Source organism: Nuphar pumila, chromosome 8 (genome assembly GCF_984573655.1).
Source record: "Nuphar pumila chromosome 8, dmNupPumi1.hap1.1, whole genome shotgun sequence".
Classification (NCBI taxonomy): Eukaryota; Viridiplantae; Streptophyta; class Magnoliopsida; order Nymphaeales; family Nymphaeaceae; genus Nuphar; species Nuphar pumila.
This window is the reverse complement of record NC_143256.1, coordinates 15,441,842-15,456,520: the sequence shown is the minus strand read 5'-3', so window position 1 is coordinate 15,456,520 and position 14,679 is coordinate 15,441,842. Positions and strand designations below refer to the sequence as shown.

Sequence of the window (14,679 nt, the reverse complement as noted above, 5' to 3'; positions counted from 1 at the left end):
CAGAAGTCGCCACATGTCATCCCATTTATCTGCCATGTGTCATTTCAAAGACTACCAGAAGATGCCAAGTGTCATAGGTTGTCCTGTCTAGAAAAAGTGGAGTTTGTCTCCTCTGAGGTGGCGCCACTTGAAGTGTGTCTCCTGCAGGGGACACGTGTCAACCTCTCCCTCCTTCTAGAAAAGTAGCCTGACACATGTCTCTCCCTACTTTTCTCAAAAAAAGTAGGGGACATGTGTCACTCCTAAATTCCTACAAAAAAGGTAGGCTTGTCTCCTCTGAGGTGGCGCCATCTGGAGTGTCTCCTGCAGAGGACACATGGCAAGCTCTCATTTCCTCAGAAAAAGCAAGTGCCATGTGTCATTTCCTGCTTTCTTCAGAAAAACTAGAATTCAAAAGTTCAAATCTCCTCATAGGTGGCGAAAATCAAGAACTCCTACCTTTTTCATCCCGTCTGAGATGGCGCCACATGGCTTGGCCCACCTTCTCTCCCCTCTGCCACGTGTCATTCTCTGCTTCTTTCAGAAAAAGTAGAGGACACATGTCTTCTCCCTACCTCTTTCAGAAAAGTAGGAGACACATGTCACTCCTGGCCTTCTTCAGAAAAAGCAAACCATTTAAAATTCAAACAAGGCATTAGGTGGCGAAAATCCGAAGCTCTGATTTTTCCAGATGGCCTGTGAGGGCGCCACATGTCCCTTACCTCCTTCTCATCCCTCTGCCACGTGTCATCTTCTGCTTCTTTAGAAAAAGTAGGTAACACATGTCTCCTTCTCATTCCTTCAGAAAAAGTAGAGGACACATGTCCTCTCCCTAATTTCTTCAGAAAAGTAGGAGACACATGTCACTGCCCTCTTTTTCCTCCCTCTTGCCACATGGCATTGTAGGAGCCACCCTGAGGTGGCGCCACATGTCCATCCTCCATTCCTCCAGGGCCAACCTCCATTTGAATTTCAAACTTCTCCCTGAGGTGGCGCCATTTGAGAAAGCCTCTCCAGCAGGCTGACACTTGGAACCATCCTGGACTGCCACATGTCCAGATCTCCTTTCACCAGAAAAAAACAAAATTCAAATTCCTCTGAGGTGGCGCCTTCTGAGCCCACTGCTCTGTCCTTCTGACATGTGTCAAACACCTTTTGAGGTGGCACCATTCCAGGACTCCACTTGGCTCCATTTTTATTTTTATTTTATTTTTAATAAAGGTAGCCCACCATGAGGTGGCGCCACCTGAAGACTCCCTACAAAAAGTGAATTTGAAATTCAAACTCCAAGAGAGCACCCTCTGAGGTGGCACCTTCTGGGAACTCCCTGCAGAGAGAATCAAGCAAACTTTTAAAAAAAATTCCAAATTCCCCCTGCTGAGGTGTCTGACCCACAAAATTTCCATTTTTATTTTCTCAAAAAATCAAAATAGCCTTTTGAGGTGGCGCCACCTGAGGGCTCCCTGCAAAAGCCAAATTCGAATTTCAAACCCCCAGATGGCACCCCCTGAGATGGCGCCACATGGAGGGCTCAGATTGAACCTGTTTGAATTTCAAAAATTTTCAGAAAAATTATAAAAACAAGGGTTCACGCCCAGCCTAGGGGAGGATTTTTTTTAGCTCTTGTGAACCTGCAAAATCCGACCTAGCCTTCCTAAAATCCGATTTTGAACTTTGGAAATCGTGCCCCCTTTGGCTCATTGAAGAAAGGTGGAGTAGAGCTCGTGCTGTGGCGAATTCGATTCCAACAGAGGTCGATTTTTGTGAACCATCCGAAGCTTGGAGCGAAGGACGAAGGAAGCTCGTGATAGCTGCCCATTTCAAGAGCTCCTACACTGCGTAATGAAACAAGGTGCACTTCTTTTCCCCTTGATGTGACTCTATAATCCGAATCGGGAGTCGTTTGAAGAAAAAGCTCATCCGAGGGATGGATTGAGCTATTCTCGTAAAACGACGTATATAAAAATGTTTCATTATGCTTCCTTGATGATTTTAACATTCATATAGTTAGCTAGGTTTAATTTGCATTTTATTTCATTCATTTAGCATATTTCATGAATTAATTAGGATTAATTTAGCATTTATTTCAATTCTGCTTATTTTCAGTAGGTCTCTGTTTTTGTCAGTCAGTCCACACGTCATTTCATGCATTTGTTTTTTATTAAAAATCCCAAAAAAATCACGGAATGCGCCCTTATGTGTCCCTAAAATTTTGCCAAACATTCGGAGGCATTTGAATTTGTTTACTGCGGTAAACATTCAAAATGGAAAGTCGGGTTTTTTTACTCGGGATACGTTTTGAAAATCATTTTCCGACTTGTAAAATCGATATATCCCTCATGGGAGATCCGATTTCCGATCCGAAAGATGTTTGGAACTCGGGAAAATGTCTAGTTTGTAATATGATTTTATCCGATTTTTCTGATTTTTTTTAATGTCTGACAAAAATCCGAGATGTCGGTACACATGTCAGAGCCTAATTTGGGCCTCTGAGATCTTGGATCGACTTAGGGCTATGGTTTCTCTTTGTGTGTTGCTCCAAATCCGAAACTGTAAAAAGGGAAAGTGGTGTCCGAGATGTCCTATGTTTGAATCTGAAAGCCTGTAATTTTTAGAACAGTGTTGACCCCTGCTTCGGATTTTTCTTGTCAGCCTTCTGTTTTGCTACATTTGTCTGTTCTGTTAGTTTAGGCAGGAATAGTTATATTTTTCTCTGTGTTTCTGTTGATCAAATGCCGAAGTCATAAACATGAAAGTTGTTCATGTAGGTGTCGTTCATAGCTCTGATCAATTTCATAAATTTCCATGGCTGTTTTGTATTTGTTTGGTATTTTACATCAGATTAGGGTGATTTTACCTCTGTCAGAACTAAATCCCTGTTATTGAACTCACCATGGCTCAAATCCCGAGGCTGTAAAAACCAAAAATGTTCCATTTCGGGTCTTTTAGCAGTCTGCAAAATATCAGAAGGTTCCATGGTATAAATCTTGCATTATCATATTAGGCATTGCATTTGGTTCGGATCCATAGGCAAAATCCATCATTTTAGGACTTTCTTTGAATTTTGGCATTTAAATCATATCATTTCATGATTTTTAGCATTCTAGGCTGTTTATCAGAGTGTTTAGATGCTTCATACCGAATTTGGTGCAATTTGGAATCCATTTGAGGTTCGGATCATCCATAATACCAAAACAGGGTCCCGCAGGACCCAGATCCAAGCGAAAAACAAGCGAAAATTGCTATTTTTGATAAATTGCAAAATACCAAATTCTGATTTTACTGTCCTAATGTGTTTAGAAGCATGTCATATTGCATTTCATCATCATTGAATTCAATTTGAATTTCGAAATCCCAATTTTACTAAGTTTTCCTCCAAAAAACCCTGATTTTAAAGGTGTAACTTTAATTTTAGGGGTATTTTGGTCATTTTGACCCCAATTCCGAATTTCAAACTGTTTTCCACTGAATTTCTTGCATTTTCATCATTTCAAATATCAAGGAAGCATGAGAATAGGGTTTATATCCAATTAAGTCCAATAATTTCATAATATTATTGGAAAATCTTGGAAAAACCCACATATTTGAGCTAACTTTATTTCAAGCTTGGCAGGGACATTCCAAAGAAGGAGCTGAAGTCTGCAAATTTCTTTTATTTCCTTTATTTAGTGATGTAATAATGTAAATTTTGGAATAAGAGATTTAATTTCCTGCTTAGACTAGGATGCATGTCATATAGTTTGAATTTATGCAATATCCTGATTATATGATTCATGCATTTTATTTCAAAAGCACTATGGATGTTCACGAATGGCACGTGCACCAACTCTTAGGGAGTTGATGGACTCGGTGGGATCCATATTTACGGCCCTAGTCGGAATATGGACGAGACCCAGATCCGTCATCTTTCTACTAGTCACATTGAGCCTACACTCTTAGGCTATCTTAAAATGCACATCATATTTCCAAAGTTTTCAAAATCATGTGCATCAAATCAACTAAATTCTGAACATATTCATGGCCACAGTCAGGATATGTGAAGGATTTATCTTGACTTAATGCATATTTTTCCGACAAATCTCTTAGAAAATCTTTTCAAAGTGCGTTCATTCACTCATGACATTTACATCATGAAATCATTGATTTTCTCAAGATTTTCTCAAGAAATCGATTTCTCAAGAAATTCTAAGGATTTTTCAAAATCGGTTTTCCAAAGACAAGTTTTTCCACAGTTTTCCCAGGAAAATGATATTTTCTTAAGATATTCAAAAGAGTTTTCCAATCTTTCTTCAAGATCCAAAATCGATTTCCAAGTATTTCAAAAGGTAAAATTCCCAGGATTTCGATTCCTCAAGTTTTGAATTTCCTTCTCCAATGAGCTTTCCTATGAATTTCCACCATTTTCCTAAGAAAACTCTCAAAGTCCAAGTTTTCCTAAGAAGTGCTTCCCTTTTCAAAAGGTTCATCTTTTCTCAAGAATCACTTCCATTTTCCCAGGATTTCCAACCATTCATAATTTTCCCAAGTCTTTATGAACTTTCCTGAGATTTCGAATCTTTTCCATCTGAGTTTCCTGAGAAATTGACTTTCAGCTTTTTCCTGAGAGAATCTTTTTAACTCCAAATATTTTCTAAGCATACATCATGTTTTCCAACTTGCATTTTCCAAAATCTCATAGCACATGCCTGAATTCTTTGTGCATTTAGGATAGAACATAACTTCGATAATTTAACTAAGTCAAGCATAGTTTTGGTCCTTGGTTCGATTACCCCTGTTAAAGGCGGCAGGAACGGTCGAACCTCGTACCGACAGGTCGAGCCCCATCCCATGGATTTTCCCGCAATTTTCAAAAACGGAGGCGAGTATTTCAAAACAATTTCCAAAATCCGGTCAAAGTTTGAATCGCGAAAGCGTTTCTCTCTTTTTCTCTTCCGCAAGGAAGGGAAGGTGGGGGAAAAATTTCGCGACGATAACACCCTCCGAGCTTCTCCCTCTCGGCTGCAATCTCCGGCGACGCGAGGCACCGGTGTCGCAGTCAGTCGGACCTTTGCCAATCTCCGGCAACCATCGCTAGCAGTTTGAAGAAGACCCTCTTATCTCCTAAATTTGAGGGTGGGTTTTGTTCATGTTCAGTGGCTCTGGTGATACAGTATCCAGTTATCCATTCTACAGGAGCAATACAGGCCAATCCTTCAATTTGGTTCTTGATCCTTTCTTTTTGGGGCACAACTGAACGTGGGTCTAGTTTCTTTCCTCCTTTTTGGGCGCAACCTCATTGGAAGAGTCAATCTTGCTATCCTTTCTTGGTCATCGTGCGTGCATAGGACTCTCCTTTTGTGCCTGCTGCTAAAAAAAGGTATGGATGTCTGTCAATGTAACGAAGGCAATGGATAGCGTATCTTTATCTACCAGATAGTTGGTGAGTGAATTGCTTGTTCTCGATTGTCTAGGATTCTTGTAGTGAGTAACTGTGGCCATTGACAGATTTTAATATTTGGGCGTCTGTATTTTTTGTCTAACAGGCATTTTTATACTCTTTTTGCTTGAATTCTGCATATGGTGCATGTTGGTCATCATCGGTGTCATAAAAAATGTATTCATTTTTTAGCTTAAAGCTTTTTCGGGGTTCTACGGCCAATCTTGGTGGTCAGAGGCGGAGTTGGGGGGGGCGGGGGCAGGAATGGGCTGTAGCCCAGTCCTGCCTCTCGAAACAGTTAAATTTTTTTTTTTTAAAAAGCCCAGTCCTAGCCCAGCTCAGCCCTGACTGCAGCAGATAGTTTGATTTGTCCATATAAAATAGATTTTTATTAATAATTGTAGCCATTTTTTATTTTATCTCAATTTTTTTTTTTCGGAAGCGCTGCCCCCGAGCCCCCGACTATCACGCCATTTTTTTTTTTGCTACACCCCTGTTTGCCCATCCCCCACGTCAATCCTAGCTACGCCACTGGTTTGTATCATACGAGTCTTTCTCACCCACATATAGGGCAGTTATTGCATTAATTCGCTCATATGAAGAACCATCCACATATTTTCAAGCAAAAAATGATATCAAATGGATAGAAGCCATGAAAGCTGAATTAGATGCACTTGAAAAGGCTTCTACATGGAATATTCAAGATCTTCCTTCAGGGAAGAAAACTATAGGATGTCGATGGGTTTATAAAATTAAAACCAAGAGTGATGGTACTCTTGAAAGATATAAAGCCCGTTTAGTAGCCAAAGGTTATGCCCAAGAATATGGGATTGATTATGAAGAAACCTTTGCTCCGATGGCTCGTATGACTACTGTCCGAACCTTAATTGCCTTAGCTTCTATCAAAAAATGGTCTATTTTTCAAATGGATGTCAAAAATGTTTTTTTAAATGGAAAGCTAGTTGAAGAAGTATACATGGAACCCCCTCCTGGTCTAAGTATTCCTAAGGGTAAAGTCCTTCGCTTAGAAAAAACTCTTTACGGACTTAAACAAGCACCAAAAGCTTGGTATGATAGGTTTAGTCGTGTTATGATTGATATTGGTTTTCAATTCTGTTTAACTGACACTGCTTTGTTTATTAAGAATTCTGATGCAGGGATCATTGTGCTTCTTCTCTATGTGGATGATATGATCATCACCGGAAGCGATAAACAGGGAGTTGAAACAATCAAAACACTTCTTAAATCTCATTTTGAAATGACTGATTTGGGCTTGTTGAGATACTTTTTAGGCATTGAAGTTGCTTATTCTCCTAGAGGATATTTATTATCTCAGACTAAATTTGCTTTTGATATTGTTTTCAGGTCTGGTATTACTGATGATAAGAAAGTTGACACTCCAGAAGTTGTTAATGTTAAAATGAAGATTGATGATGGAGAACTTCTTGCAGACCCTACTCCTTATAGACAGCTTGTCGGGGCACTTTCCTATCTATCCATTACCAGACCAGATATAGCACATGCTGTTCATACAGCAAGTCAATTTCAACATGCTCCTACTTCTGTTCATATGGGAGCAGTCATGCGTATTATCATATACATCAAGTCCTCTCTTTCACAAGGACTTTTCTTATCTTCCTCCTCTTCTCTTGATTTAATTGCATATACTGATGCTGATTGGGGAGGTGATCCCAATAACAGACACTCAACCACTGGCTTTTGTGTCTTTTTAGGGGAATCATTGATCTCGTGGAGGTGTAAAAAGCAGCAGAAGGTATCTCTCTCATCCACCGAAGCTGAATACAGAGCCATGGCAACCACGACCATGAAAGTAGTTTGGCTCCGACGACTGCTTGCTGACATGGGAGCTGAAGCAACAAAGGCTTCACAAATGTGTTGTGACAACAAAAGTGCGATCTACATTGCCAGTAACAGAACATTCCACGAACGCACCAAACACATCGAAATGGATTGTCACTACGTCAGAGAGGAATATCTACACGGGATAATTGATCTGCCATATGTCACTTTCTCTTAGACAAACTTTCGCTCATTGTACCGTAAGTTTGAGGGGGAGTGTTAAAATGTAAAACTGTACACATATGTATATATAATAATATTATATTATTATTATATATATATATATAAATACATTTTTCATTTCTTTCTTTTCTGTATTTTTTTTCCTTTATTTTTATTTTTTGTCTTTATGTCATCTAGTTCAGTTTGAACTAGAATGACTGTTGCTAGTCAAGTCCTGTCCAGACTTGACTAGCAATAGAGCTGTTGGACTGACACATTCCAACAGCTCTTAATAGAGCTGTTGGACTGACACATTCCAACAGCTCTAAATAGAGCTGTTGGACTGTGTCCAACAGCTCTATTGAGTCCTCTTTCAGCTGTGTATATAAAGGGGTGCAGCCCCTCTTGTATTTCATTCCAATGCTTCTTAAGCAATTGGTTTTTCATATCAATAAATAATACATTTTTGTTTTTATTTTGTTTCCGGTTATACCCTTTTTAAGGGTTATGCTTTAGTGTCATTCTTGACACTTGCCCTTGTTAATCTAAGCTCGTGTTTCGAAGATCCCCATTTCATTTCATGCTCAACAATGCAATTATGGCATCGACTGGTTCAAACATATTCTCAAGTTTCTCAGGCCAGAGTATTATTTTTAAAGAAAGAGTTTCAAATGCTAAGAAAGGACTCCATGACTATTATGGAGTATTTGAACAAAATGAAGACTATTACAGATCAATTGGCCATTGTGGGATGCCCTGTTAGTGACAAAGATATGGTGCGACAAACTTTGAGTAGGTTGGGGTTGGACTATCATATGATGGTTACTTCCTTATTGTGTTTGCCAGATTTACCTACATTTGAAGATCTTCGTGTCAAGCTTTTACAGTATGAGATGACGTTGAAAGGATTTTCTGAAGATACTCATGCTCATGTTGGAGCACACAATGTTCTTGCCACAGGAGTTGCCTATGGGCGAGGACGTGGTAGGTATGATTTTCGAGACAAATGGGGTCAAGAAAGAAATGGACAAGGAAGTTGTGGAATACTACCTACACCCAATGTTCCTCCCAATGGGCAAAGGCAAAGGACAATACCTACCTGCTTTCTCTGCAACAAAAAGGGACACATAAAGGCAAATTGTTGATTTAACCCGCAAAATAGAGGAAAGCAATTGGAGACAAGAAAGGGAATAGATACATTGAAAAATAGTGGAGAAGTCAAAGAGTTACTATTATTCGCCTTGGCTGAATTGAATATCAAACAGAATAATCAAGGTACTTGGTATGTTGATTCGGGTGCAGCCACTCATGTCACTGGTGATGCTGGTAAGCTCCTAAATCTTGTTTCTTATGTTGGTAGAAATAGTATAGTCACTGGAGATGGGTCTCACCACCATATTTCGCACATTGAAAATTTTGTAATCCCATTGTCCAACTATTCTCTTGCACTTTCAAATGTCATTCATGCTCCTAATATCAAGAAAAATATTGTTTCTATCTCTAAACTTGTAGATGGCATTAATGCTTCAGTTGAGTTTACTCCTTTTTCTGTTTGTGTTAAGGACCTTCAAACGAGAGAAACATTCACTGAAGGAAAACGTCAAGGAAATATGTACGTGTTCCAAGAGAATCCTTCCTCTCGTGTTCAACCTGTTGATTCCATCTTGAAGCTCACATCATCATCTTCAGTTTCTACTGAGAGTGTTTTTAATCTTTCTGAATGTATTGAGTCGAATCTTTGGCATGGTCATCTGGGTCATTGTAGTAGTCGCTTTATTGATAAGCTTGTTTCAAGTAGTCTTATTCCCAAGTCAAGTCTAGACTTAAGTGTCGATAATAAAAAGTGTTCTAGTTGTCTTCAGTGTAAGAGTCATGTTCTTCCTTTTCATTCCATTAATAAAAGAGCTTCAAGACCATTTGAAATTATATGTTCTGATGTTTGGGGCCCGGCTCCAGTTCCTTCCATGTATGGCACTAGATATTATCTCATATTTGTTGACAGTTATTCTCGATATACATGGATCTTCTTTATGAAAAGTAAATCTAAAACCTTCAAGTTATTTCAGAATTTTCATTCTTTTGTTCAAAACCAATTCTCTCAGAATATTATTTGTTTCCAATGTGATGGAGGGGGTGAATTCTCTTCAAATGACTTCATAAATTTCCTCCAAACAAATGGAATAAGTAGATATGTGTCTTGCCCTCACACACCTCAACAGAATGGGATTACTCAACGGAAGCATTGTCATATTGTCAAGAGTGCAATGAGCATGATGCATGATAGTAACCTTCCAGTTACCTTCTGGGCAGAGGCTTTTCACACAACTGTCTATGTCATAAATTGATTGCCTATGAACATCTTAGAGAACAAATCACCCTATTTCTCTTTGCATGGTGTGCATCCAAATTATCACGATTTGCGTGTATTCGGGTGTATGTTATGTTCATGTTGACAGTTCAATGCGCCACAAGTTTCAGGATAAGGCCTTAAAGTGTAGATTTGTGGGGTATGCTGATGATTACAAAGGCTACAAATGCTATGATCCCGTGAGCAAGCGCATAAAAATATCCAGAAATGTTGTGTTTGACGAATCAAATTTTGGTCATAATGCTAGCACTCCTCCTGAAATTGAAGTTTATCACCCTTGGTTGAACTCAGATCTCTTTTCTAGTATTGATAATGTATGTTCTTCTTAATGTAATCAAAGAGACTAGGGAAACGTATCTACTGTTGCGCAAAGAACTCAAGAAAGTGTAACGTCTGAATCACTATTGGCCCCCGAAAGGTATAAAGGCATTGGTTACTCTCGACGTGAGAAGGAGATACCTCCCAGCTTTAATCAGGAGCATAATTCTCCTTATGTTTCCACTCAATCACTTGCTCACAGAAGGTCTACCCGACCTCGGCATCCTATTGATAGGTGGGTCAGTTATGATAACTTCACGATGGATTTTCAACTTTTCTTAACCTCTTTGGGCAAGGAAGATCAACCGACAACATTTTATCAAGCAATAAATTCTAAGAGATGAATTGAAGCTATGAACAACGAAATGGCGGCTCTTCATGAGTCTGGCACTTGGGATATTGTTCCCAGACCACATAATCGGAATGTGGTTGGGTCAAAATGGGTCTATAAGATAAAGTATAAGCTAGATGGTGCTATTGAGCGATATAAGGCAAGGCTGGTTGCCAAAGGATTCACACAGGAGCAAGGACAAGACTATGATGAGACCTTTATTCTAGTTGTGAAAATGGGAACTATCCACATCATAGTATCATTGGCTGTTGAGCACCAGTGGACTCTCAACCAATTGGATGTGAAGAATGTGTTTCTACATGGAACTCCGAAGGAAGAAGTATACATAGAGCAGCCCACTGGGTATGCAAAAGGGAACTCTAAAGAATACGTGTGCAGGTTAAAGATAGCTATATATGGTCTAAAGCAGGCATCTCGATCTTGGTTTGACAGTTTCGCTCTTGAAGTAGAAAAATATGGGTTTAGTCGGTCTCTTCTTGACCATTCTCTTTTCATATTTAAATGCAAAGATATAATTACCCTGTTATTGATATATGTTGATGACATTATCATTACAGGTAACTCTAATGAACATATTGAACAGGTTAAAGAACTTTTGAATCATAAATTCAAGATGAAGGATCTTGGTAAACTGCGATACTTTCTTGGAGTAGAAGTTGACAGGACTCCTTAAGGCATGACGCTTACTCAGCATAAGTATACCATTGATGTTCTTAGCAAGGCAGGTATGACAGATTGTAAGCCCCTCAGCACACCCAATGTACTTCATCAGAAACTCAGTTGCTAAGATGGAGATTTGTACGAGGATCCTACAGGATATCGCAGGATAGTAGGAATGCTTCAATATCTTACCTTCACTCGGCCTGACATTGTCTATTCTGTCAATCAGGTATCTCAGTTCATGCATGAACCACATATTGGGCATATGAAAACCGTTAAATGCATTCTTCAATATTTGAAGGGTACTATTGGAGATGGTCTTCTGTACAGAAAGAGTATGCCTGGTCATCACATGCATGAACTCCTTACTTACACAGATGTAGATTGGGCAGGAGATCCAGATGAACGTAGGTCTGTCTTAGGATACTGCATTTCATTGGGCTAAATCTTGTCTCCTAGAGCAGTAGAAAACAAAAAGCCATAGCCAGGTCGAGCACAGAAGATGAATATAGATCAATGTCAGCTACTACAGCCGAAGTAACATGGATCAGACACCTGTTGACAGAAGAGAATCGATTTCTAAAAGTATTCTCTTGTGTGACAATCAAAGTGCTATCAACATGTCATTCAATACTATCTACCACAGTCGTGCCAAACATATTGAAATTGATCAACATTTTGTAAGACAAAAGGTTGAAGAGAAGGAAATTGAACCAGAATACGTGCGGACTGCTGATCAAGTTGTTGACTTGTTTACAAAAGGACTTATCAAGGACAGATTTTGGATGTTCATGGTCCAAAACCATGTACAACTGGAGGGGGGGTGAAAAGATACTGTCATTTAGTATAAGGTCTGGAACTCAGAATCCAGACCCAATTCCTTTCATTTTAAACACATGCTCATTAATGTTTCATTAATGGCATGCTATAATTTTATCATAACATGTAATGGGTATTTTCATACCCTAGCTATTGTATTTGTGTGTATTTAATCAGAGAAGCAAAAATGAATACCCTGATTAGGGATTTTTGCTACAGCCACGTTCTCTCTCCCCATGTTGTGTTGTTGCTTGTAGATGAAGAAAGGAACCCATGATTTCTATCAAGGCGGGTCGACCCGTTTATTAAACGGGTTAGTTTAAGCCCAACCTGAACCCGCCTAAAAGGCGGGTTGGCGGGTCGGGTTGGGAGGTCGTGTCAGGTTTTGCCACCCCTAATCTCAATATTTGTCATATTTTATGACAAAATCTTTGCAGTTTGTAGTTCTACTTTTAAAGGCAGTGACATTTTTTATTGATAAAAATATAATTTACAATCAAGCTCCTTTACCACCGGAGAAAATTATTAACACTATCACAGTTCACTATACATGGAGTTCACAAAACTATACTAGTCATCAATAACTTCACTTTTCATATTCTTTATATATTTTATATTTTTCACTCCATTGTTCTCTAAAATGCCAAAATTACTTCTGTAATATCACATAAGGGCATTTTTGTGAAGCACATTCTTGTACCATTTCTATATTGAGGGATCTAACATTTCTCCATCAACGCAAGATTTCATTTTCTTGTTATTCAATTGCAATGAACATCTAGTCAGTCTTTTCCCTCAAGACATGTTTTATTTAGAACACAAGATCTTGTTGGCTTACTATGCCTGACTCAACATTGAGTAGTAATTTTAGCTAGTGTGTAAATTTCCTACCCCATCAAGGTGCAAGATTGAATTGAAATATATTCATTTCAGTGATCATATTGGATAATAGGAAGACACATCATCATGTTCTCCAGCCTAGTTGCAATCATAAGTCATCAAGAAAATCAGCTTCAAAAAGATGGTGCAAGCACACAAACCACAAGATATAAAAATAAAGGCAACTACTACATGTACATGAAGAAATGGTGCTACCTTGTTATCAAAGGCAAATGTGGTGAGCTCTCCTTCCACCACTGCAAAACATTTAATTTGAGAGTTCTCCCTTCTCTGTAACCTTCCTGCACATCCAACTCCTTGCATCCATCGGACAATCACCCCATCATAACTGCTAGATAGAATAATATTCTGGCTGCCTTCAGAGGTGACTGCCAAACCAGTGACGCTCTTCATGTGCCCAGAAAATGATACTGGCATCTTTTCTAGGTCATTGGCTGAATATATACTAATAGTGCCACCAAGGGAAACAGTGACAAGATGATTATTCTGCCACAGGCAACCAACTAGCATTCCATCCAGTCCAGAATCAGATGAAGTAAGTGTCTTCTTCACCTTACCATTTCCATTTTCATCAATCTCCCACACTTTTGCAGTTTTATCTGCAGACACTGTTAGCACCTGAAACAGCAAGATAAGCTTTCGCAGTAAGATATGAGAGTTGGCTACTAGAGAAATAAATATATAAAACAAAGAATGAATAGGTATCTTTCTGTTGAGTCACACCAAAAGAAAAAATCATAATCAGCAAGTGCATTCTCTTTGAAGACCTAAAAATAAGAAAAAACAATGTATCAAATATTGCATTAACACTTTAATCCACCTGTAAAATTGCAACAGGCAATTCAGTCAAAACCAGAAATCCAGCAGTAGCCGATGTGATTCGAAGCTAACAAGGAAAATGAAGGGCTTTTCACCATCTCTATTTCTCATAGTGACATAATCACTTCAACAGATTAAGTTTGCAAACTAAAGGCTATTAAGATACAGCATACAATGCAAACTACTTGTCTTAGATGTTCAAATGATATAACCCAAATATTGTTAAGATATATATATATACATATATATATATACTTGTATATATATTATATACTTTAAAGTTAAGTCAACTGTGGTTGACTTAGACTAGTTGTTGGACTGCTGGTCCAACGGCTAGAAATCTAGCCATTGGACTAGGTCCAACAGCTAGTCAAACTAATGTGGACTCCCTTTTTCTCTCCATTAATCTCTTTTCTTCCTCCGTTTCTCTATAAATATGGGTGCCTTTGTAAGGTAAGAGAGTGATGGGTAGTTTTAAGCTTCTTGTGTGTTTTTGAGTGTATTGTAATGATGATTAAAATGTATTTTTCTTTGTATTTTTAATGTTCTTTATTAATGAAGTTATTCATTCACATTCTATTGTGTTTTATTTTAGTTATTATGTTTTTATCCAAATGCATTGTGTTTTTATTCTTGGAGTTCATTATAGAGTGCATTGAGGTCCATGCCATTTTGTGACATGGTATCAGAGCAAGGCATCATGGTCTTGAAAAAGATTCGTATTAATGAATAGCATGGATTCAAGGATTTTGCATTCCGGTATGTATCTTTAGCTTTTCTATCTTTATATGTATGGTAGGTGTTTTAAAAGGGTTATATTAAAAATGAATGTCTTCTTTTGAAATTAGAATATGTAGAAATTGTTAGAAGTCAAGCACCTTCGACCAGATCTTCATCCACAGCAGAAGAGAAAGGGATTTGCAAGAAGGAGAGGCGGCAATGACTGACACGATTCTCAATGAGAGGTTGTGCCCTATATTCAATGTTATATATATGATACAAGTTGGATTGGGTCTGTCAACCCAG

General features: G+C 38.6%; 1 protein-coding gene across 1 annotated transcript in view; it reads right to left on the bottom strand.

The window, feature by feature from the left end:
* The window catches only part of LOC149829666 (actin-interacting protein 1-2-like), a 76,808-nt gene that overhangs the window by 28,478 nt on the left and 33,651 nt on the right, over nucleotides 1-14,679 (bottom strand). Inside the window, exon 4 of the mRNA XM_090015230.1 lies at nucleotides 13,030-13,452. Coding sequence (XP_089871356.1) covers nucleotides 13,030-13,452 — 423 coding nt within the window. The remainder of the gene's footprint in view (nucleotides 1-13,029; nucleotides 13,453-14,679) is intronic.